The 25,423-nt window shown below is 43.8% G+C and overlaps 2 protein-coding genes across 3 annotated transcripts in view; one reads left to right on the forward strand and one right to left on the reverse strand.

Moving 5' to 3' along the window:
• Positions 1-409: 409 nt before the first annotated feature.
• On the reverse strand, positions 410-8,031 carry LOC138823615 (transmembrane protein 69-like). Its single transcript, XM_070017016.1, has 3 exons — positions 6,966-8,031; positions 5,856-5,993; positions 410-2,310 (listed from the first exon to the last, which is right to left on the reverse strand). Exons 2-3 carry the CDS (start codon positions 5,895-5,897, stop codon positions 1,609-1,611), a joined length of 744 nt encoding a protein of 247 aa, XP_069873117.1. The 5' UTR covers positions 5,898-5,993; positions 6,966-8,031; the 3' UTR covers positions 410-1,608.
• A 70-nt stretch (positions 8,032-8,101) lies between these two features.
• The window catches only part of LOC138823614 (vasculin-like protein 1), a 72,449-nt gene continuing 55,127 nt past the window's right edge, over positions 8,102-25,423 (forward strand). Inside the window, exon 1 of one of the 2 annotated variants that reach the window (XM_070017015.1) lies at positions 8,102-8,181. The gene's annotated coding sequence lies outside the window, so the exon portion shown is untranslated. Of the gene's footprint in view, positions 8,182-8,677; positions 8,807-25,423 lie in introns of those variants that run through there. The other variant, XM_070017014.1, reaches the window with a different exon arrangement.

Below are 25,423 nucleotides of genomic sequence, written 5' to 3' on the forward strand. Positions count from 1 at the left end.
TGGACTTTCCTGCCCAGGCTGGCTTTGAACCGAAATCCTCAGTCTCAGCCTCCTGAGTAGCTAGGATTAAAGGCATGAGCCATCAGCACCAGGCATGTGTGCATTTTTTTTTTTTTAATGATCATAAGACCTTAATAGGGCCAGGCTCCAGTGGCTCATGCCTATAATCCTAGCTACTTAGGAGGCTGAGATCTGAGGATCATGGTTCAAAGCCAGCCCAGGCAGGAACCTCTGTGAAACTATCTGCAGTAAACTACTCAGAAAACCAGAAGTGGTGCAGTGGCTCAAGTGGTTGAATGCTAGCCTTGAGCTGAAGAGCTGAGGGATAGCACCCAGGCCCCAGAGTTCAAGCTCCATGACCCAGCTCCCCCCAAAAAAGACTCTAATAGGTTTTTTTTTTTTTTAACTTTTATTTTACATTTTTCAAGACAAAACACTGAAATGTTTAAGTGAATGATTATTCAATTCATAAAAAGGCTGAATGTAAACTACTGACATGACAAAGACTTGGAGATCTTCAAGCTCTTGATCAAGTAATCACCATGAAATTTTAATTATTTTTTGTTGTTGTTGGTCATGGGGCTTGAACTCTGGGCCTGGACACCGTCCCTCAGCTCTTCAGCTCAAGGCTAGCGCCCTACCACTTGAGCCACAGTGCCACTTCTAGTGGTTTATTGGAGATAAGTCTCACAGACTTTCCTGCCCAGGTTGGCTTTGAACCGCGATCCTCTGATCTCAGCCTCCTGAGTAGCTAGGATTACAGATGAAAAGGTTGTTTTTTATTTTTTTTGTTTTTTTTTTTAACTGTATTTTTTTTTTTGTCTTTTCTTTTGTGGTACTGGGGATCAAACCCAGGACGTTGCACTTGCTAGGCAAGCGCTTTGCCACTGAGCTACATCCCAGCCCGAAATTTTAATTTTTTTATTGGTGGTCAAGGCTTGAACTTGGGGCCTGGGTGCTGTCCCTGAGCTCTCAGTTCAAGGCCAGCGCTCTACCACTTAAACCACACATCCACTTCCGGCTTTTTATGTGTATGTGGTGCTGAGGAACTGAACCCAGAGCCTCATGCATGAGAGGCAAGCACTCTACCACTGAACACCTTCCCAGCCTCCCCACCCCCCCCTTTTTTTTTTTAAAGAAATGAAAAGCTTAGCCAGGCTCCAGTGGCTCATGCCTATAATCTTAGCTCTCAAGAGACTAAGATTTAAGGATTGCAGGAGGCTGAGATATGAGGATCACGGTTCAAAGCCAGCCCAGGCAGGAAAGTATGTGAGACTCTTATCTCCTATTAGCCACCAGAAAAACAGAAGTGGTGCTGTGGCTCAAAATGGTAGAGTGCTAGCTTTGAGCAAAAGAGCTCAGGCACAGCGCCTTCACTGACAAAGGGGAAAAAAAAAGGCTCAGGGACAGTAGCTTGGACCTGAGTTGAAGTTCCATGACAGACAAAAAAAAATCAAAAATAAAAGAAATGAAAAACCTGAGACAAATAAATTAGTTTTGCTAGGGGGGGAAAAAAAGAGCCAAACAGGGGAGTTAGAAGGTGATGATAAACTGAAATTTTACAAGTCTAGTAGCCAACAGGCTGTTATCAACGAAGTAATTTTACATTTATTCTACTTGATGATGACTCTTGTGTCCTTTCTCTGGATAAATATTCTGAACCACTAAAGTGACTGCAAATGAAAAAGATGCCACTAAAGTGGTTACTATCCTCCAGCCTTTGAACCAGTTGGGGTACTGTGGCAAGAGAAAAACTTCAACATGTAATGCTATCCCCAAACCTACTACAATTGTGACTATGGCCTCAGTGAGTCCTTCACAGAGGAAAGCAAACCATGAAAACACAACAGGAGTTATACTGTTAGCTAAATTAAGGTAGTCTAGTTTGGCTGGACTACCTTCTGGTAGAGCAAAGCCCCATCTGACTCCTCCTAAGAAAGATAAGAAACTGGCTCCATAAGCCATCTGAGAAAAAGCTAATCCAGGGATATAGGTCTTTGCCATGACCATGAGCACTGGTGGAGCAACCAAAGGGATTAGCCCTGCCAGATTTAGATATAATGCTGGCTTTGGGCTATCGAGCAGGTAAGTGATAGTGCTTGGTGGCCTGGCAACTGTTTGCTTTTCCTTCTTCTTAAAGCAGCATGGTGATGTATGATAGCATTGTGTCTTGTTCAAACATACTGGAAATGATTGGAAAAGTTGAGGCTTTGGACACAAAGGAGAAAACTTCTGCTGAAGAGCTGTCTTGAAATAAAGGGCATCCATTTTGCTGGCTCCCAGTCTCACTGTGAAAGAACACTTCAGCATCTATAAATAAAATAGGACCAGAAGACAAAATTAAAAACAGAATTCACCACCAGATTTGTTGGTTAATTCCACTCTGAAACAAAGACAAAAAAGCAAAAAAAAAAAGCTGTCTGTTAAAATATCAAATTTTACAACCAGGTTGTAAGACTACACAGGCTTAGCTTATTGTTGGTATCAATGGTAATATATTTCATAATACAATATGTAGTTATTTCCTAATATATAATATACAACTGCTATGTCAATTGAAATATTTAGAAATGAAATAAAGCAGCACTAAGAGCTAAGAATGCTATTTTAAGTTGAGAAAGGAAAATCTAAGCTGGGCATTAGGCTCGTGCCTGTACTCCTAGCTACTCAGGAGGCTGAGCTCTGAGGATCATGATTCAAATTCAGTCCAACTAACCACTAAAAAGCCAGAAGTGGAGCTGTGACCTAAGTGGGTAGAGTTTTAGCCTTCAGCAGAAAGGCTCAGGGACAGTACCCAGGTCCTGAGTTCAAGCCCATGACCAGCACATACACAAAAAGAAACATGTACCAATTTAGTGTGTTTGTTAGCTAGGCACTGGTGGCTCACTCCTGTAATCCTAGCTACTCAGGAGGCTCAGATCTGATGATTCCAGTTCAAAACCAGCACGTGCAGGAAGTCTGTAAGATTCTGATCTACAATTAACCACCAGAAAACCGGAAGTGGTGCTGTGGTTCAAGTGGTAGAGCGCTTGCCTTGAGCTGAAGAGCTCAGAGACAGTGCCCAGGCCCAGAGTTCAAGCTTCATGACTGAAACCAAAATATTTAGTATGTGTATGTGAGCACAAGCACGGGCACTGCATCTGGGCTTGAACTCAGGGCCCAGGCATAGTCCCTGATCCTTTTTGTTTGTTTTGGCTACAACTCACCAAGTGATGTTTTGATTAATTGGAGATAAGAGTCTCAATTGACTTTCCTGTCTTGGCTGGCTTTGAATTGAGATCCACAGATCTCAGCCTCCTGAGTAGCCAGGATTACAGCCAACAGTGCCAATTTAGTTTTTATAAACATTACTACCTTCCTTTTACATAGCTCTTCCAGAATTCTAGCGTCTATTTTCTATGTGGGGAACTTAATCTGTCTTCCAAAATTCAGCTTGAAGCTTTTTTTTTTTTGGGGGGGGGGTCCATTTGTGGGGCCTGAACTCTGGGCTGGGGCGCTGTCCCACAGCTCTTCAGTGCAAAGCTAGCACTCTACCACTTGAGCCACAACACCACTCCTGGCTTTTTTCTTTTTGCTTATGTGGTACTGAGGAATTGAACCCAGGGCCTCAGGCATGCAAGGCAAGCGCTCTACCACTGAGCCACCTTCCCAGCCCTTTTTTTTTTTTTTTGGTTGGTCGTGGGGCTTGAACTCTCTCTAGGCCTGGGCACTTTCCCTCAGCTCTTCAGCTCAAGGTAAGCGCTCTTCCACTTTAACCACAGTGCCACTTTCGATTTTCTGGTGGTTAACTGGAAATAAGAGTCTCATGGACTTTCCTGCCCGGGCTGGCTTTGAACCTCAATTCTCAAATCTTGGCCTTGAGTAGTTAGGATTACAGACCTGAGCCACCAGCACCAGGAAAGCTAGCTTTCTTTCTTTTTGGTCGGCTGTGGGTCTTAAACTCAGGGCTTGGGTGCTTTCCCTAAGCTCTTCAGCTCAAGGCTAGTGCTCTACCACTTGAGCCACAGCGCCACTTCCCCTGCAAGTTTTCTTGAATCCTGTAGTAAATATTGTTTAAACTTCATTCTAATTCTTCTCACAGTGAACTAAAATTGTCTTTGTCTTAGAAGACTTGAGAGCACCATATATTTTCTTTCTTTGACTTTAATAACTCTTTTCTCATTCTGTGCATAAGTGAGCAGATGCTAGACTTCAACTAAGAATAACTAAAATAATGTTGATTTTTTTTTTCCCCCGTCCTAGGACTAGGACTCAGGCCTGGGCACTGTCCCTGAGCTTATTTAGCTCAAGGTTAGCATTCTACCACTTAAGCCACAGCACTACTTCTGGCCTTGTCTGTTTATGTGGTATTGAGGAAATTGAGCCCAGGGCTTCATGCATACTAGGAAAGCGCTCTACCACTCTACCTCTAAGCCACATTTCCAGCTCTATGTGAATTTTTTTTTTTTTCCTTTTGCCAGTCATGGGATTTGAGCTCAGGGCATAGGCAGTGTCCCTGAGCTTCTTTTTGCTTGACGCTAGCACTCTGCCACTTGAGCCACGTCTAGCTTTTTCTGTTTATGTGGTACTGAGGAATTGAACCCAAGGCTTCATGCATGCTAGACAAGGACTCTACCACTAAGCCACATTCCCGGCTTTTTTTTGGCCAGTCTTGAGGCTTGAACTCTGGGCCTAGCCATTGTCCCTGAGCTTTTTGGCCAGTCTTGGGGCTTGAACTCTGGCCCTAGCCATTGTCCCTGAGTTTCTTTTGCTCAAGGCTAGCACTGTACCACTGGAACCACAGTGCTACTTCCAAACTTTTCTGTTTATGTGGTACTGTGGAATTGAATCCAGAGTTTCATGCATGCTAAGGCAAGCACTCTACCACATTCCTAGCCCTGAAATTTTTTTTTTTTTTTTGGGGGGTCCGGTCATGGGGCCTGAACTCTGGGCCTGGGCGCTGTCCCTCAGCTCTTCAGCTCAAGACTAATGCTCTACCACTTGAGCCACAGCGCCACTTCCGGCTTTTTTTTTCTTTTTGCTTATGTGGTGCTGAGGAATTGAACCCAGGGCCTCATGCACGCAAGGCAAGTGCTCTACCACTGAGCCACCTTCCTAGTCCCACCCTGAAATTTTTTAAAATGGAAGTTTTTTTTTGTTGTTGTTGTTGTTTCTGGTCAGTCGTGGGGCTTGAACTCTGGGTCCTGGGCACTGTCCCTCAGCTCTTCAGCTCAAGGTTAGCACTCTACCACTTGAGCCACAGTGCCACTTCTGGTTTTCTGGTGGTTTACTGGAGATAGAAGTCTCACAGTCTTTCCTGCCTGGACTGGCTTTGAACCTCGATCCTCAGATCTCAGCCTCCTGAGTAGCTAGGATTACAGGCGTGAGCCATCAGCGCCCAGCTTTAAAATGGAAGTTTTTTAGGAACCTTGGAGGAGTCTTCACTAACAATGCTAGGAATCATTGTGGGGATTTTCTCTTGTTTCCATTTGGAATGTTCTTTCTTCAGCCTGGAAGATCCCCCTGACCCACTAAAATATAATCATAAAGCTATTCTTGATACTTATTTCCCTTCCATGCTTTATAATTCTCCATTGTTTTTACCACTTGATATACTAAATATTTTACTTATTTGTATTTTAGCCAATCCTCTCTCTTTCACTTGAATTCATGAAGATGAAGATAAAGCCAGAAGTGGTGCTGTGGCTCAAGGGGAAGAGTTATAGCCTTAAGCAAAAGAAGCTTAGGGACAGTGCCCAGGCCCTGGGCTCAAGCCCCAAGACTGGGGCTTGAAAAAAAATTATTTTTTCTTTCTGCTACTGCTCTAGCCATTGTAGTTTTTTGCCAAGTGTTCAGTATTTGCTGAATAAACGTACCTTTGAAGATGCTTGAGAAAAGCTGTGGATGAAGTGAATCATACTGGTCTCTACTAAGTTTTATTCAGGAAGGTGTCAAGCAGTTCTGATTAATTTATTTTTACAGGTAACTGGAGGAGCTGAGCCAGATGCATGTTACTGTGTATAAAATAACATTATTTAATCACCTTGATTTTTATAAACTTTTTAACAAAGTAACTCATGAAAATTTTTTCCATAGAACACGATTTCCTTTTATAACACTCACTGGTGGTTTTCAAAGAGCCAGTACCATATAAAGGAAAGAGTTTTTTTTTTTTTTCTCCAACTGTTTTTAATTTTCTGTTTAGTGTAACAGAAAAAGCAATACACAGAGAAAAGATACGGATTTTATAAACCACGGATTCCACTTCCAAGCTGTGCAATATTGGCAAAGAGCTTCCTATAGTGCCAGCTTTCCCATCTTTAAAATGGAAGGTCAGACCTCTACCCTTTGATTATCTACCATCCCATCCCGCTTAGTTATCAACTTTGGGGATTTAAAATTTACAGCTCGAAATGACAGCAGAAACAAATGAAATTTATCTGTAAGTTGGTACGGCAACTATATATTTTATATGCATTTAAATTTCCCACTTCCTGATACTCTAACCACTGTAGGTAGCAGGGTTTTGCCCAAGTCACTAGTATTAAAAGTGATACGCAGCCGGGCACCGGTGGCTCAAGCCTGTAATCCAAGCTACTTAGGAGGATGAGATCTGAGGAATGCAGTTCAAAGCCAGCCCAGACATGAAAGTCCGTGATACTCTGATGTCCAATTAACTTCGAGTTGGAAGTGGAGCTGTGCTTCAAGTGTTAGCGCGCTAGCCTTGGGCACACACACACCAAAAGCTCAGAAACAGCGCCCAGATAATGCTTAAATTTAGAGATAACAACGAGAGATTCCGGTCTTCAATTCAGGCGAAAACTCACATATTCCTATTTCTCCAATGGGACAACTGCAAACAGCCTCAAGCCTACATCTTAGGAGAGATCGTAGTTTTGACGCAGAAGTCCTCGGAACTACTTTTTTACTACCAATTCTTGGTGACCATTTTCCCAACATGCACCCTTGGTGGTTTCAATACTCACTCTCCAGTAGATTCGCGCGGGGGAAAGAAAAACCGAGCGGTAAAGAAGCCCAGAAACTCGTGGGAACTGCACTTCCGGCGAGTGGAGCGAAACACTCCCTCCACTTCCTGAGAACGGAAAAAGGAAAAAAAAAAAGTCCGGGTAGGGACTTGACTTGAGCTACAATGGTTCCAAGGCCCGGCTTTCTGTTTTGAGGATTTTTCTTATTATTAATTCTTGAAATCGGTTGTTGAACAAGGTACCTTAACAGTCTGTATTCCAGGGTTCCCAGCTAGACGAGTCTGCCTGCAGAGTTCGGGAAGGTAGAGTGCAATTACTCAATCTCAAAGTGACGGTGGTGGCAGAAAATAGTTGATTTTCGAGGCTAAGGCCAAATGTTTATAGAACTTTTTATTTTTTACTTTGCAAAACAACGAGGTATTGGAATGACCGGATAATCTTACTCTTCAGCTGGGTCCTTTAATATACTACCGAGGTTGGAGGAGCGCTATTTACTTCTGTTTTCTTTGGTAGGACCTATAGACTTCAATAAGGATCAAAGAGTAGCAGAATTTTCAGTTTTATAAATTAGGTTGGGCGTTAAGAACTTTGGCCGGGGGAGGGGGTGATCCAGAAGTATTCCTCCGGCTTGTATTTTTTGACTGCGCCACCTTGGCCAAGTCACTTCCCTATCAGTCCATCGAAGGATCTGGTGATAGGCAGTTTTAGCCTCTAAGGATAACGTCTCCATCTAAGGATAAAGCTGTAGGCAAACGGGAGAGGATCCACTCCCGCCAGCTTAGGCTTGGTTAATTGAGCTTCCTTCCGGGTTGCCATGAGCCCCCCCCCCCCTCCCTCCGGAGGCTTCCGGAGAGGCAGAGGGCCGCAGCGAAATCTCCCAGCCGTCCAGGCTTTCACTTTTAGTTCCTTCTCCCGCTCCGCAAGCACCGCCCCTTTACGTCGTGCGTTACCCGACGAGTCTGCAGGTGGGAGAAAAGGTTTTCCGGTTCTCAGCGCAGGCGCAGTCGCAGGCGCAGGCTCCGCCCGGGACCCCGCCCGGGACCCCGCCCTGCATCGGTGCGGGGCCGCGACGCTCCTTCCGTGCCCAGGAACTACCATTCCCGGCGGGTAGCGTGCCAGGCTCCGCCGCGCAGGTCTCTGGAGCAGGCCCGGTGGCCCGCTGGGGGCTGGAGTCTCAAGGACGCGCGCACCTGAATCCAGGAACTGGTGTGCGCGGGTAGGGAAACACGTTCTTCCGAAACTGGTTTACTCATACTGGTAGCGGTAGTTGGGCGACGCGAGCTTTCCCTGAGAGGAATGTGCGAGGGTGAAGAACGAACGGGGGCCGGCGAAGGACTGGTATACTTCTACACACCTCACTCACTGGCTCACTTGGTCTGGGACAGATGAGGAAGAGTATTAAACTCAGGTGCTCTGGCCTCACTGACGGTGCAAGGAAAAGCAAAGGATTTGACTCTGAAGTGGCGACTGTGCACCGCCGGAAGCTCTAGAGAGCTGGGGGCGGGAAAGGGCTAACCGCCATTCACGCGGTCGCGCGCTGAGCGTGTGAGGCGCCGGCGTAGCTCCGCCGAGCCGCCGAGGCCCGGGAGGCCCCCGGCGCATGCGCGTGCGCTCCAGCGGGTAGGTGTGTGAGGGGCGGGGCCGGAGGGGGCGGGGCCAGGCTTTCCGTGGCTCCTCCTCCTCCAGCCGCTCTGCCCCTCCTTGGGCCTTGTGGGCCGGGCAGCCATTTTGGGAAGAGCTTTGTTATGGTTGTGGGCTAGTCACCTCTGTGGGTCTGAGAAGCTGGACACGCGTCGTGAGACGCAGCGTCTTATCCTTGACCGTAGCCCCACGGCTACCGGGTGAGTGGGGGTTTACGGATACCGAGCCGTAGGGGGACCCTGGAGTCTCCTGGAGCGGGGCTCCGCCCGCTGCTTGGCTTGCCGTCTGTGAAAACTAGTTGGAGGAAGGTCGCACACAGGTGGTTGGGTGTCGGTCGTCCTGGGAAGGCCGAGCGGAGCCCCGGGGTCGGGTAGTTCGGGCGCCCCTCACCCCACGCGCCTCGAGTGTTGTCCCCGAGCGTCTCCGCGGCTCGTCGGGAGCGCTTCTACTTTTAACTTTGCTCTCCAGGTCGGACCGCTCACCTGCGGCGCTCTGGCCGCCCTCCAGGCGGTCCGCCTCGCTGGTGCTTCGGTGGCTTGGTTTACGGGTTTCTTTCTTTTTTTTTTTTTTCTTAGAATAAGAGCCACGGACTTTTGTTTTCCATCTTGTAAGTCAAATGTGAGGTATCTGAGGAAGAAAAAGAGTTTTCACGCCCGGCGCCCGGGTTCTTGTGGGTAGTAAGTTAGAGTCAATCTATCCACTGTCTACCCTTTTACACGAGCAAAATATTGGTTGATCTTGAGTTGACCAGCATTTTTATTCTATTTTAAATCTCTCAACCCGGTGAAAATCAGAAGCAAGACTGAATCTAAAATGGCTGTAGCGTGGGGAAGTAGCCTGTTCTTTGGTAACTTAAATGCAATAACATGTCGTAATGTTTTAGTCGTCTTACCCTATGTGACATTAAGTGGATCTTTTGATCTTGGGGCTGGGGGGCGGGGGGAGGGCGGCGTTGGTGTTCTGCCTTTACTGCTTCTTGTGCTAGGTGAAAACCAAAGGTGAGGCTGATGAAGTTTGCTCGTCCTAAAAGTTTAGGTAAGAATGGGTTCAGGCTTTTCTTTTTAGTAGTTACTTATAGTTTTGAAATTGTGTTATGATGTTACTTTTGTTTGCTAGATTTGTGCCCTTTCCTTGGATTGTGATATTTTTGAATGCTTTAAACTGATACTGCTTAGTAAAAAAACACGGTGTTAATGGTGGTTCGTATTTTTGGCTGAGTAAACAAAATCGGGTTACTCTCTAAATCCCATCAATAATAAAATTATAGTTTTCAACAGAACTAAAATTGTAATTTGTTCAAATGCTTTATCGTTTCTAAAGTCTTTTCTATCAATATTGCTGATAAGTTTGTGACTTTTTTGGGTGCCAGTCCTGGGGCTTGAACTCATGTCTTGAGTGCTGAAGTTTTTTTCTCAAAGGTACTACGCTTAACATGTGAGCCTTGAGCCACAGTCCCACTTTCAGTCTTTTCTTTTTTGGTGGTTAATTGGAGATGAATTTCAACTACTTTCCTGCCAGGCCTGGCTTTGAAAATGGATCCTCAGATCTCAGCCTATTGACTAAGTTAGGATTATAGGCTTGAGCCACTGGTAGTGGCAAAAGGCTTTTTGTTTAATTGATTTGTTTAAAAAAATGGCAAGGGCTGAGAATGTGCCTTAGTGGTGAAATGCTTGCCTACCATGCATGAAGCCCTAGGTTTGATTCCTGAGTATCACATAAACAGAAAAGGCTGGAAGTGGCGTTGTGCCTCAAGGGGTAGACTGCTAGCTCTGAGCAAAAGAAGTTCAGGGACAGTGCCCAGGCCCTGAGTTCAAGCCCCAGGACTGGCACACACAAAAAAGGGCTATAGGTCCAGAAGTTTACCTGTAAACAACATGCATTCCAACATTGATTGGAATCTAAAAATAGTTTTCAGTATTTGGAAGGATACTTGAGTTTCAGGTACAATAGAGAACAAATTGTAAAATGAGAACTTGGAAGTTAATATAATTGTCATCTTTCAACTTACTTTTATACACACCAATTTCAACTTACCTTCATAAACACAAAAGTTTATTTTTCCCTTAGATTAATATATATATATATATATATATATTTTTTTTTTTTTTTGGCTGGGTGCCAGTGGCTCACACCTGTAATCCTAGATACTCAGTAGGCTGAGATCTGAGGATTCCAGTTCTAAGCCTGCTGGGGCAGGAAACTGAGACTCATCTCCAATAAACTACTCAGGAAAAGCTGGAAATAGCTCTGTGGCTCAAGTGGTAGAGCACTAGTCTTGAGCACATAAGGAGGCTCAGGGACAGGGCCCAGGCCTAGAGTTCAAGCCCCAAGACTGGGGCTATTTTTTGGGGGGGGGGCTGGCCTTAATAGAAATCATTTAAGGTTCTTTATGAAATTACAAGTTAATTGCTTAGTGTTTGACATTCTTTTTTGGGGGGGGGGGTCTGGTCATGAGGCCTGAACTCTGGGCCTGGGCGCTGTCCTTCAGCTCTTCAGCTCAAGGCTAGCACTCTACCACTTGAACCACCGCGCCTCTTTTATGTGGTGCTGAGGAATCGAACCCAGGGCCTCAGGCATGCAAGGCAAGCGCTCTACCACTGAGCCACCTTCCCAGCCCAGTGTTTGACATTCTTGCTTACTATACTTGCATGAGATCTTTTTCCTTTTTGTGCTATTCTCTTTTTTAAAAATTTCATTTAGATAAAATGGCATTATGCCTTTATGTTCTCCTCCTTTGGTCTCACTGTTGTGTGAATGTCTAGAGTCCTGTATAATTTACCATGTTCCATTATTCTCTTTTATAGTGTACTCATCGGGTTTGTACATGGTGGTGTAAACATTTAGTTGGTTCTGAGTAGTGTCTTTTCAGAGCTCTTGAAATATGTGTGTGTGGGGGAGCAGTTATTTTAAATGAATTCACTTTACTAGAAAACTAATCAGTGGCTGTTTATAATCTTAGCTGAAGAGAGAACATTAAATCATTTAAAGTTGGGAATGTTAAGTCTGGAAGACATTTCAGCATCTATGTTTATTATGCATACTGTTTTTTTTTTCCTCTGTGAAACGAATTGAACCTAGGGCTTTGTGGGTACTAGGCACCATTGAGCAGCTATACCCCAACCTGTGATTAATTTTTTAATGTTCAGTTAAAGATAAAACACAATTCTGGTCTTATTTCAGCAGATAGTCTATTTTATGGTTTAAGGGAGAGAGTGGTGCTCAGAGTGCTTTATATTACTTACTCTTATGAGTTAATACTGTTTTTTATTAATATTTTTATTTAAGTAATTATACAAAGGGATTATTACCATTCAACAGGTTAGTTCAAGAATAGTGTATCTGGATCAGTGTCATCCCTTTCATCATTCTTCTCCATCCCTACCAAGAGTCAGTACTGTTTTATTTCCCTTCTATAGCTGACAGACAAAAATAAGGCTGAGACTCATTCAGTTAGTAGATAAACAGTACTTATATTCAAACCTAGGCAGTCTGTTACCAAGTCATTGTATTTCCTGCTGTCTTTAGCTGGGAGCCTGTTGTTTGGGGCTTTTATTGTGCTTGGCATTGAACCTAGAGCATCACATATGCTAATCAAGTGCTCTGCTACTGAGAAATGTCCTCCATCCCTACTGCTACCTTTAAGAGTACTGGAAAAATAAGAGACAGAAAACACTTGTATCTTTTTGGATAAATAGGGGAAAGGGGGGCAGAGCTGGAAATGTGGCTCAGTGGTTTAGTGCTTGCCTAGCACTGGGTTGGATTCCTCAGTAACACATAAACAGAAAAAACGGCAAATGGTACTGTGGCTCAAATGGTAGAGTACTAGCTTTGAGCATAAGAAGCTCAGGGACAGTGTCTAGGCCTTGAGTTCAAGTCCCAAGACTGGCAAAAAAATACCTAGCAGATAGATGGGGAGAGGGGGGTATTGGAATTTAGGTGATGTACAGATAGCATGCTACCTCCTAAGTCTATAGTTGATATCTGGAATTTAATATATGGTTGTGCTATTGGAGGCCAAACACCCCAAGTTATTTCTAAATCAGACTCAATGATTTTTATTTCATACTGAAGTCAGCCCCAAACACAACTACCTGAAATCAAAAATTAGTTCAAAAATAGGTACTGATTTTTACAGGGAACTTCAAATGTAACTAAGCTAGTATTTAAAGGGTCTTACTAGTTTCTTTTGCTAACACAAGTAATCAACCTTTAATTGATCTATTGGGGAATTTTTTTATTTTTCAGCAAAACAGCTCAGTCACTTACAAGACATAGTAGATGCTTTGCTGTGTTAGGGACTGGGAATGTTTGGATGACCATAAAACATTCCTGACAATGAAGAAACTTTCTGGGTGCTGGTGGCTCATGTGTGTAATCCTAACTACTCAGGAGGCTGAGATCTGAGGATCATAATTCAAAGCCAGCCTGGGCAGGAAAATCTGTGAGACTCTTTTTTTCTCCAATTAACCACTCAAAAACTGGAAGTGGGGCTGTGGCTTAAAGTGGTAGAGTGCTAGAATTGAGCAAAAAAAGCTCGGGACAGAACTCAGCTTGAACTCAGGGCTGAGTTCAAGCCCCACAACCAATTGAAAAAAAAAAAAAAACTAATACAAAAACACACAAAAAGCCCTAAACAGCTCAACAAATAACTTACAGAAATACTTGAAGAATATCATACTTTTTTTTTTTTTTTTTGGTCAGTCCTGGGCTTGAAGTCAGGGTCTGAGAGCTGTCCCTGAGCTTTTATGTTCAAAGCTAGTGGTCTACCACTTTGTTTTTATTTTTATTTATTTATTTTTGGTCTGGTCGTGGGGCCTGAACTCTGGGCCTGGGCACTCTCCCTCAGCTCTTCAGCTCAAGGCTAGCACTCTACCACTTGAGCCACAGCACCACTTCCGGCTTTTTCTTTTCTCCCTGCTTATGTGGTGCTGAGGAATTGAACCCAGGGCCTCGTGCATGCAAGGCAAGCACTCTACCACTAAGCCACCTTCTCAGCCCTGGTCTACCACTTTGAACCACAGCTCCACTTACAGTTTCCTGGTAGTTAACAGGAGATAAGAATATCATGGCCTGGGGCTGGGAAGGTGGCTTAATGGTAGAGCGCTTGCCTTGCATGCATGAGGCCCTGGGTTCGATTCCTCAGCACCACACAAGCAAAAAGAAAAAAGCCTGAAGTAGCGCTGTGGCTTAAGTGGTAGAGCGCTAGCCTTATGCTGAATAGCTGAGGGACAGTGCCCAGGCCCAGAGTTCAGGCCCCACAACCGGACCCAAAAAAAAAAAAGAATATCATGGCCTTTCCTGCCTCTGCTGGTTTTGAACCATGATCCTTAGATCTCAGCCTTCTGATTAGCTAGGATTACAGTCATGAGCCACCAGTGCTGGGCTCATACTTTAGTTTTTAAATTATATATGTATGTGTGAGCTTGAGTGATTCTGGGGATAAAACCCAGGGTTTTGCATATATTAAGCCTACATGGGTTGGTTTTAATATACTCATTAATTTTGTTTTCCTTTTCTGTGGTCAAATTGCTTTGCTTTATGTTATACAAATTTCTGGCTAAAACACTAGGATGAGGAAAGTTGCTTTAGGTGGAAGGAAAATATTTAAGTTTCCTATATTCAAAGTTAGCTTGCATGCTTTTGTTTGTACTTATAGTAAGTTTCAGTATATAAAAATTGTCTTCTGAGGGCTGGGAATGTGGTTTTATGGTAGAGTGCTTGCCTAGCATGCATGAAGCCCTGGGTTGGATTCCTCAGTACCACATAAACGGAAAAAAGCCAGAAGTGGCACTGTGGCTCAAGTGGTAGAATGCTAGTCTTGAGCAAAAGAAGCTCAGGGACAGTGCCTAGGCCCTGAGTTTTGCCCTGTCCAAAAAAAAAAAAAAGCAAAAATGTCTTCTGAATAATCATGCTTGAAGCTTAGAAGTAGCCAAAAAGTTGGTGGGGGGAGGGGATTCTTTGGTTAGGATTTTTTTGTTTGTTTGTTTTGGGTCAGTCGTGGGGCCTGAACTCTGGCCCTGGGCACTGTCCTTCAGCTCTTCAGCTCAAGGGTAGCGCTCTGCCACTTGAGCCACAGCACCACTTCCAGCTTTTTCTGCTTATGTGATGGTGAGGAATTGAACCCAGGGCCTCATGCCTGCAAGGCAAGCACTCTACCGCTGAGCCACCTTCTCAGCCCCTTGATTAGGATTCTTTGGTTAGTATTGTCTAACATGTAGCATATATGAGGCCCTGGATTTGATCCCTGACACCACCAAAAAAAGAATGATTCTCACTTTCATAATGTTTATGAAATAATCTGCGTTGTTGTTTTTGGTTAGTCTTAGAGTTTGAACTCAGGGCCAGGGTGCTGTCCCTGAGCTCTTTTGCTCATTGCTAGCACTCTACCACTTTGAGCCACAGCTCCACTTCTGGGTTTTGAGTGCATAATTGGAGATAAGAGTCTCACAGGGACTTTTCTGCTCCTTTCTGCCCTGGCAGACTTGGAACTACAATCCTCAAATCTCAGCCTTCTGAGTACCCACCTGGACCCAGCCAGAGAGAGAGAGAGAGAGAGAGGAATTTTCTTTCACTTTGTTAGAGAAACCAAATTGTCCTACAGTTTCTCACTTCTGATTTTTCTGATTTTTTTTTTATGGGGGGGGTGGGAATTAGTAGTTGATACAGAGGCTTAAATTGAAACTTGGGAATGAGAGGGAGTACAGATAATTCTGTAAGTTGGGACAGTTTTATTTTCTGGTTTGCTCATTGGTTCTAATCTATATCCTTTCCTTGCAGTTTCTCCATGGAGCAGCACAGAATAATTGTATTGGTTATTTACCCTTTGGTAGAGTACGTAAAGTGGAGCATTTGCTTCTGCTTTGCTATCTAGTTCAATAGTGTGTCATTGTCTGCATGTCTGTACACCAGTGCTGACCTTGAACTCAGCCTGAATGCTGCTGTTCCTTAAGCTTTCTCTCTCAAGGCTGGTTCTCTGCCACTTGAACCAAAGCTCTACCTGGTTTTTTGGTGGTTAACTGGAAATAAGAGTTTCATGGACTGGCTTCAAACCTGAGTCTGCAGATTTTATGTAGCATTACAGGAGTGAGCCACCAGCCCCTGGCTGGCAAATATTAATTTTTCCAGATAGTCTCCCCACCTGTGCCTTATATGTTAAAATCAAGCTAAGTATGATGGTTTTTCTGTGGTTTTATTTCTGAGTTTTAGTTAGAAAAAAGAAAATTTTCCACCTGAAAATTGGGAGGGGTTTCTTTTCTTGTTTTACCTTCCAACTTTTAACATTCTGTATAAGCACTATAGGCCAGATTCTGATATTTTTTTCCGTTTCTGGGGAAAACATCTGGGATGTTATCATTAACACTTTACATATATTATATAGTCATCAACAACAATCAAAGTGTCTTCAAACTGCAAATATGGGACTTGAAGCAGAGGTCTAGGGTTTAGGTCTGTTCCTATGGCTTAAAAGTAATTTTGCCTGAGCACTAGTGTCTCATACCTATAACCCTAGCTACCCAGGAGGCTGAGATCTGAGGGTCACAGTTCAAAGCCAGCCTGGGCAAGGAAAATCTGTAAGACTCTTGATCTCCAATTAGCCACCAGAAAACCAGAGCACTAGCCTTGATCTGAAGAGAATTTTGAAGCCAAGTACATTGGTTCACATCTGTAATCTTAGCTGGCTCATATCTGTAATTCTAGCTACTCAGGAGTCTGAGATCTGAGGATCATGGTTCGAAGCCAGAACATGCAGGAAACTCTGAGGAACTCTCATCTCTAATTATAATCATCAGGAAGCCAGAAGTGAAGCTGGGCTCATATGGTAAAATGTTAACCTTGAGCAAAAAAGCTCAGGGGACAGTGCTAGTTCCTGAATTTAAGCTTCTCCCTTAAAAAAAAATTTAAGCTTCTCCTTTCTCTCTCAAAAAAAATTACCCTCCCCCACAGTATAACCCCTGCTTTCACTATATTTGATGTCAGTATAACTTGAGGAGATGGGGAAAAACCAGTTGTTTAAGGATACAGGTGGACCTGTTGGCAACAATGAGAAGTACAAGTTGTCATGTCCAAAACGAGCTTTACAACGTTCGGTGGGGGGGGAGGAGAAGGATTGGGATTGGGGGGGAGGGGGGAGGCTGGGAAGGGATGTGAAGGGTAAACAAAAGAAATGTACGCATTATCCTGCCCATGTAATTGTAACCCCTCTGTACAGTATGTTCACAAATAAAATAAAATAAAAAATAGTTACTAAAAAAATTAATTTTAGCTTGGAAATAAATGGAGGTGGTGGCACTGGGTTGTTTTTTTTTTTTTTTGGGTCCGGTCGTGGGGCCTGAACTCTGGGCCTGGGCGCTGTCCCTCAGCTCTTCAGCTCAAGGCTAGCGCTCTACCACTATGAGCCACAGCGCCACTTCCGGCTTTTTTCTTTTTGCTTATGTGGTGCTGAGGAATCGAACCCAGGGCCTCAGGCATGCAAGGCAAGCGCTCTACCACTGAGCCACCTTCCCAGCCCCTGGCACTGGGGTTTTAACTCATGGCTTCATGTTTGTCAAGCAAGTGCTCTACCAGTTTAGGCACATCCAGTCCTTGTTCTTCAGAATAAATTTTTAAAAATGCTTCTGAGTAAAATGAACTTAAAGCAGAATTGTGTCTCCAGGTGCTGGTGGCTCAGGTCTATAGTACTAGCTACTCAGGAGGCTGAGATCTGAGGATTGCAGTTTGAAGCCTGCCAAGGCAGAAAAGTTCCTGTGAGACTCTTACCTCCAATTAACCACTTAAAAACCAGAAGTGGAGCTGTTCCTCAAAGTGGTAGAGCCCTAGCCTTGAGTAGCTCAGAGACAGCACCCAGTCCTCATTTCAGGCCCATGACAGTCAACAAAAAAAGAATAAGAAAAGCAAAATTGTATCTTATGATATAGAGTCATTACTGTTAAAATTTCAGGTATAAAAATTCTGTATACATATACATGTATACATATTCACACATATATGTGCCAGGGCCTCAAGCTCCCCCTCAGCTTTTTTGCTCACAGCTGTGCTCTACCGCTTGAGCCATGCCTCTAGTCTAACATTTTGCTGATTGGTGATAGAATTCTTGCTGTTTTTTTCTGCTTGGCTTGTTTCTAACCATGATCCTTCAGGTCTCAGCCTCCTGAGTAGCTAGGAGTTACAGGTATGAGCTATAGGAACCAATTTACATAGTTGTTTTTTTCTAATGTCTCAAACAGCAACTTATAGTCATACAACCTATTCCTTTTAAAGGTCAGTGCAGTTTGGAAGTACTTCACCTCTTTTATTTGCATTTTTACTTTTGCCTGCAGCCAACCTCAGCCTCAGATTACCCCCTTAGCCTCTTGAAAACTCCTGAGTAAGGATCACAGCTGTTCATCACTACTTTGGCTTGTGTGTTGAGATGAGGTCTAGCTAAACCTTTTGTCCAGGCTGGCCTGGATCCTCAGTCCTGATCTCATTCTCACTCTCTAATCTAATATCTGGGATTGTTAGACATGAGTCACCATAACCAGCTGATTTTGGGGGTGCCAGAACTAGTTGTCTTTACTGAATAGTTTGCTTATTTATAGTGTTTAGTCACTTTTGCAAGGCAAGCGCTCTACCACTGAGCCATCTTCCCAGCCCCTTTTAGTCACTTTTGGAACAAATGCCATAAAATGTTTTTGCTGGTTTTAAAACCTTATGGCGTCTCAATCTTCTTAGTCATAATGCAGTGTATCAGATTGTATCAGGTAAATATATTTCTATCCTCTGATGATAATAACCATATCTTCTTATTTTAGCCTACCGGTCTTATGCAGAACTGTTTTGATTTAGAAATTGAGTTTTTGTTACCAGATAACATTGTTAGCCATGCCTCCATTTCTGGGTTTTTGCCATTTAAATCTCCTTATATTATTGCCATTTTGTGAATCTTTCTGGGAGAGAGTGCTGGAAAGGCTGTGCACATACATATAGTTTTAGTCTTAGACAGCTGGAGCTGGAGCTTGTTACCCCAAGATGTGCCATTGAGACACAGAGAAGTGAGGACAATTTGGGATTCATTCCAGTGGTTGTTTGTGGTGACATCGCAAGCTGGAACAGTTTCCTAAGCAGGCTCTTCTAGTGGTGTGACCTTGACATTGGTTTTGACAGCTTAGCTTCCTTTGTTTTTTGTTTTTGCTTTTCATATTTACAAAGTCAAGGAAGCCTCTCATTCATTTTCTGAATTCCTAATAGTATTCTGGTTAAATTCTCTCTCTCTCTCTCGTGTGTGTGTGTGTGTGTGTGTGTGTGTGTGTGTGTGTGTGTGTGTGTGTGTGTGTGTGTGTGTGTGTGTGTGTGTGTGTGTGTGTGTGTGTGTGTGTGTGTGTGTGTGTGTGTGTGTGTGTGTGTGTTCTCCTTTCTGCTATGAACTAGGATTTGTATAAATTGCTATTCCTAGAAAGTTTTGTTACCACTTCTATTTAGGAGAATGTCCTAAGTTCATGAAGTTGAAAACTTAGTTTGTTGTTTTGTTTTGCCCATCCTAGGCCTTGAACTCCGGGTGCTGTCCCTAAGCCTCTTTTGCCCAAGGCTAGTACTCTACCATTTGAGCTATAGCACCACTACCAGCTTATTCTATGATTAATTGGAGATAAGAGTCTCACAGACTTTCCTGCCCAGGCTGGCTTTGAACCATGATCTTTGTATCTCAGCCTCCTGAGTAGCTAGGATTACATGCCACTGGTTCCTGGCATGCACATTGTTTAAATGTATCTCCTGTGGAACTTTTAATTGCCAAAGCATCAGTTTTGAGAGATGGAACCTTTAAGAAGTTACTAGATTGTGTCATATAGAATAATATTTATTGAAATGAACTCCAGGAAATGGAAACAAGAGATTTGATTTATTTATGTCAGTCATAGATCTCGAACTCTGGGCCTGGGCATTGTCCCTGAGCTCTTCAGTTCAAGGTGAGCACTCTTACCATTGAGCCACAGAGCCACTTCCAGTTTTCTAGAAGTCTCACGGACTTTCCTGCCTGGGCTGGCTTTGAACCGCGATCCTCAGATCTCAGCCTCCTGAGTAGCTAGGATTACAGGCTTGAGCCACCAGTGCCCGCCTCTTATTTTATTTTTTGGCTTGTTCACTTATCTGTCTTTGTGGGGAGGTGAAGAAGGGCACAAAAGTGGAGAGATATATGATGAACAAATGCAGCATTGATACTCAGTAGAAACTGTTGAAAATGAACTATACATATTGTGGGTGGGGATGGGAAGGAAAAACTGGGAGAGCTCTAAGGAAGGGGTGACATTGTTCAAAAAGAAATATACTCATGGGCTGTGAATGTGGCTTAGTGGTAGAATGCTTGACTAGCATGCATTGGGTTCAATTCTTTAGTACCATATAAACAGAAAAAGTCGGAAGTGGTGCTGTAGCTCAAGTGGTAGAGTACTAGCCCTGAGTAAAAGAAGCTCAGGATCAGCGCCCAGGCCCTAAGTTCAAGCCCCAGAACTGGTACAAAAAAAAGAAAAAAGAAAGAAAAACACTCATTACCTGCCTTATGAAATGGTAATCCTTCTGTACCATCACCTTTATTTATTTATTTTATTTGTCTGTTTGTTTGTTTTTGGGTTGGTTGTGGGGCCTGAACTCTGGGCAATATCCCTCAGCTCTTCAGCTCAGTGCTAATGTTCTACCACCTGAGCCACAATGCCACTTCCAGTTTTCTGGTGGTGGTTAGTTGGAGATAAGAGTCTCACTGACTTAACTGCCCATCTGGCTTTGAACTGCGATTCTTAGCTCTCAGCCTCCTGAGTGCCTAGCCACCTAGGCCCAGCTTCTGTTTCTATTTTTATACCAGTTCCATGATTGATTGATTGATTGATTGATTGATGTCAGTCGTGGGGCTTGAACTCTGGGCCTGGGCACTGTCCCTCAGCTCTTCAACTCAAGGCTCGTGCTATATACCACTGCCACTTCTGGTTTTCTGGTGGTTTATTGGAGATAAGAGTTTCATGGACTTTCCTGCCCTGCCCAGGCTGGCTTTGAACCACGATCCTCAGATCTCAGCCTCCTGAGTGGCATAAGCCACCAGTGCCTAGCTAGCGTTTTTTTTGTTTTTTGTTTTTTTTTAATGTAATACTGAGGAATTGAATCAGGGCTTCATACATGCTAGGCAAGCAGTCTACCACTAAGCCACATTCCCAGCCCTCAAGGCAACTCTTTTTTTTTTGGTCATAGGGCTGAACTATGGGCCTGGTCACTGTCTTAAAGCTCAAAGCTCAAAGCTCTACCACTGGAGCCACAGTGCCACTTTTGGATTTTTCTGTGCTTTTCTGGATTTTTTAATATAATACTGAGAAAGTGAACCCAGGGCCTCATGCATGCAAGGCAAGCACTCTACCACTGAGCCACCTTCCCAGTCCCTCAAGACAATTCTTAAGCTGAGTCCCTGTAAAATTAAAACAAGTTAAATGCTTCCATTTATAATGGTGGGATAGGCACAAGGTAAACATTCCCATTCCAAAAGAGAGGTATGGGGAAATAGAAAGAAGAGGTAGGACCAAAGCCAGCCCCAGACCCTCTCTGTACCAATGTCAAACACAAGAGCATAATGTGAGCTCCACAGGGATTAGGTATCCTTGTGGGCTAAATGCAGCCCATGTAGCCTTTTGGCTTGTTCTGCTCACTCCCTGCCTGAAGCTTTCTTTAGCAGATATTACGAGTTCCTGGGATCTTTGTTGTAACTTTGCCTTTACTCACAGCTTCCTTACATCACTCACAGTGGGGAATTGGGGAGTTACTGGAAGATACTTTAACTCTAATTGCTACCCCCTGGCTTTACAGACTTTCTTTGAAATCTGGTTAAGATTTTTGATGACTTCATTCTACATACCTGCAAACCCCAACGTCATGTTATAGGTGCCAAGGCCTACTTGTCAGCTTAAGTAGTAGCCAAATATATAAAATCATAAAATATATTTTTATAATATACATATAACTTCCCTGTCTTCTATCTATTCTGCCTCATTATCTTACTTAGCCTTCTACCAATCTCAAGACATAGACAAAAAGTAGACTGTTATTTGCCATCTGACCCTGTCCCTAAGTTTGAGCCACTGTTCCATTTTTGCCTTTTTGGTGGTTAATTGGAGATGAGTCTCATGGACTTTCCTGCCAAGCTGGCTTTGAACCGCTATCCTTGGATCTCAGTAGCTAAGATTATAGGTGTGAACCATTGACACCCAATTTTGTGATCCAATTCTTTTTTTTTTTTTTTTTGGTTGGGGGGGCTTAAACTCTGGGCCTGGGTCACTGTCTCCCTGAGCTCTTCAGCTTAAGGCGAGTAGATAAGTGCTCTACCACTTGAGCCACAGCACGACTTCCTTGGTTGCCTCTTACAAAAATATATGAGGAGGGTTGGGAGTATGGCTTAGTGGTAGAGTGCTTGCCTAGCATGCCTGAAGCCCTGGGTCCAGTTCCTCAGAACCACATAAACAGAAAAAGCCAGAAGTGGCACTGTGGCTTAACAGTGGTAGGGTGCTAGCCTTGAGCACAGAGAGGCTCAGGGACAGTGTCCAGGCCCTGAGATCAAGCCCCAGGATTGCCCCCACACACACTGTGTGTGAGTGTAAATCAACTTAAAGGAGGAAAGATATATTTTATGTATGTATCAGAGGTCATGGTCTGTGGTTCAGTTATTTTGGGGCTAGTCAGTAGAGTCAGGCCAGAGCAGGAGGGCATTATCTGATGGAAGTTGCTAACGCCATGGCAACAAGAAAGGAATAGAAGAAGTAGAGTTGTGGCTCAAATAGTTGAGCACCAGCCTTAAACAAAACAGCTAAGGGCCACCACTAGGTCCTGAGTTTAAGCCCCTCAGTTGTAGTGTGTACACACACACACAAGGAAAGGAGGGATATAAATCCAAGTGCATGCGTCTGGTGACCTACTTCTAGGTAGACCTACCTCCTATAGCCTACAATTTCCATTACCTTCCTATACAGCTATGAATCCATGAATGGATTAAGCCACTATGAGGCTATAGTCCTTATGATTCGATCCTCTCTGAACCCTGTTGTATTGGAGATGAAGCCTGCAACATATGAGAATTCTGGAGATGTTTCAGATCCAAACTACAGTAATAAATTGTTAGGTCAAGCACTGAAATATAACTGATTCTGTTCACAGTTTGCAGAGAGAGAGCAAAAGCACTTTTATAAAACTTGGTAAGGAATGGATGATGTAGAACTTTGTATTTGAAAGTATTGTCTGTTTCTAACAAATAGTACCAAGTTTTTTTCATGGTAATAAAAGATTTTCCATTGTAACCATTTGGATATGGGTACAATTGAGTGTTGTGAAGTACTTCTTAATTTATTTTATTTATTTATTTATTTATTTATTTTGGTTGATCCTGGTTCTTGAACTCTGGGCCTAAGCGCTGTCCCTGAGCTCTTCAACTCTAGGCTAGCACTCTACCACTTGAGCCACAGCACCACTTCCAGTTTTCTGAGTGGTTAATTGGAGATAAGAGTCTCACAGACATTCCTGCCTGGGCTGGTTTTGAACCATTATCCTCAGATCTCAGCCCCAGAGTAGCTAGGATTACAGGCATGAGCCACTGGTGCTGGAGCCACTAGTGCTCGGCTTTGTGTGTTGCTTTTTATGGTCAAGTAATTGTCTGGGTGTGGTGTGGTATATGCTTGTAATGTCTTCATTGAGAGGCTAAGGGAAGAAGATGATTAATTTTGAGACAAGACTAGGATACATAGTGATACTGTCTTGAAAAGAATCAGTTTATTAAGTGCTTACCTTGTGTTTTGCTACTATGAACACTCAGGTGCAAATGTTTGTATAAACTCTTTTTTTGTGTGCCATTCCTAGGGCTTGAACTCAGGGCCTCTCTCTGAACTCTTTTGCCCAAAACTACCCACTCTACCACTTGAGCCACAGCTCCACTTCTAGATTTAATGGAGATAAGAGTTTCACAGAGTTATCCTGCCTGGGATTCAAACTGTGGTAGTCAGATCTCAGCCTCCTGAGCAACAAGGATTACAGGCATGACCACTGATGTCTTGCTTGTGTTGCCTTAAAAAAAAAAAAATTTATGCTATACCAAACCACCAGACTATGCCTCCAGACCTCTCCTCTCCCCAGACCTCTCCCCTCTCCACCCCCCACCCCCAGTCTTGGGGCTTAAATTTAGGGCCAGGGTGCCATCCCTGGGCTTTTGTGCTCAAGGCTAGCATGTATCACTTGAGCTACTGTTCCACTTTTGGCTTTTGGAGATAAGTGTCTCATGGATATTCCTGCTGTGGCTTGCTTCAAACCACAATCCTCAGATATCAGCTTCCCGAGTAGCTAGGATTTCAGGCATGAGCCACCCGTGCCTGGCTGTATTGGTTTTTTTGTTTTTTGTTTTTTTTTTGGGGGGGGGTCTGGTCGTGGAGCCTGAACTCTGGGCCTGGGTGCTGTCCCTCAGCTCTAGAGCTCAAGGCTAGCACTCTACCACTTGAGCCACAGCGCCACTTCCGGCTTTTTTCTTTTTGCTTATGTGGTGCTGAGGAATTGAACCCAGGGCCTCAGGCATGCAAGGCAAGCACTCTACCACTGAGCCACCTTCCCAGCCCCTGTATTGGTTATTTTTGAGATAGGGTCTCAGACAAAAAACCTGCTCTAGAATCTGCCTATTCATCCCTTCCCTTTGTAGGTAGGATAACAGGTAAATTTCATTATGATTAGATTCTTCATTTGAGATGGAGTCTCAGACTTTTCTGCGTGGGCTCACCTAGCATTGTGATATAGCTAATACTGAAGAAGCTAGGATGATAGATTCATGCTATTGATCATAGCTCTAAGTTCAGAAAGGAGATCTTGCAAACTTTTCCGCTTGAGTTGTCCTTGAACTACAGTACTCCCATTCTTAGCCTTCCAAGTAGCTAGGATTGCAGGGAGAGGAACGTCTAGCTTGCAGGCTATATAAAGCCCATGACTGGACAAACACATACACTTCTCATCATCTCATACCATCTGCCTGTATTGATAACTTTGTATGGCTCACAAGTGGTGTTATAAATATTCAAATGGAGGGCTGGGAAGGTGACTTGGTGGTAGAGCGCTTCCCTTGCATGCCTGAGGCCCTGGGTTCGTTTCCTCAGCCCCATATAAACAAAAAGAAAAAAAATATATTCAAATGGAGCCACAGCACCACTTCTGGTTTTCTGGTGGTTTATTGGAGATAAGAGTCTCATGGACTTTCCTTGCCTGGACTGGCTTTGAACCGTGATTCTGAGATCTCAACTCCTGAGTAGCTAGGATTACAGGTATGAGCCACCAGTGCCCACCTAAGAGGATTGTTAGAAGTGAGAAGTTTTTGGCCTATTGGTAGTAAGTTATATCTATCCTAGAAGGCATAATTTAAAAACACCTTTAGGATTTCTGAGAGGTAGATTACTTTCAGATAGAGAATTAGAGCTTTTTTTGGGGGGTGGGGGGGAGGGTCCAGTCGTGGGGCCTGAACTCTGTCCCTCAGCTCTTCAGCTCAAGGCTAGCACTCTACCACTTGAGCCACAGCGCCACTTCCGGCTTTTTTCTTTTTGCTTATGTGGTGCTGAGGAATTGAACCCAGGGCCTCATGCATGCAAGGCAAGCGCTCTACCACTGAGCCACCTTCCCAGCCCTGAGAATTAGAGCTTTTTAGGCTGCTTCAAATGTTATAAATATTCAGAAAGGTTTCCCTCAGGGTGCCAGTGGCTCACGCCTGTAATCCTAGCTACTCAGGAGGCTGAGATCTGAGGATCATGGTTCAGAGCCAGCTCAGGAAGGAAAGTCCCTAAGACTGTTAT

The sequence above is a fragment of the Dipodomys merriami genome, unplaced genomic scaffold (genome assembly GCF_024711535.1).
Source record: "Dipodomys merriami isolate MVZ:Mamm:240054 unplaced genomic scaffold, mDipMer1.0.p SCAF_121, whole genome shotgun sequence".
In the NCBI taxonomy this organism is placed as follows: domain Eukaryota; kingdom Metazoa; phylum Chordata; class Mammalia; order Rodentia; family Heteromyidae; genus Dipodomys; species Dipodomys merriami.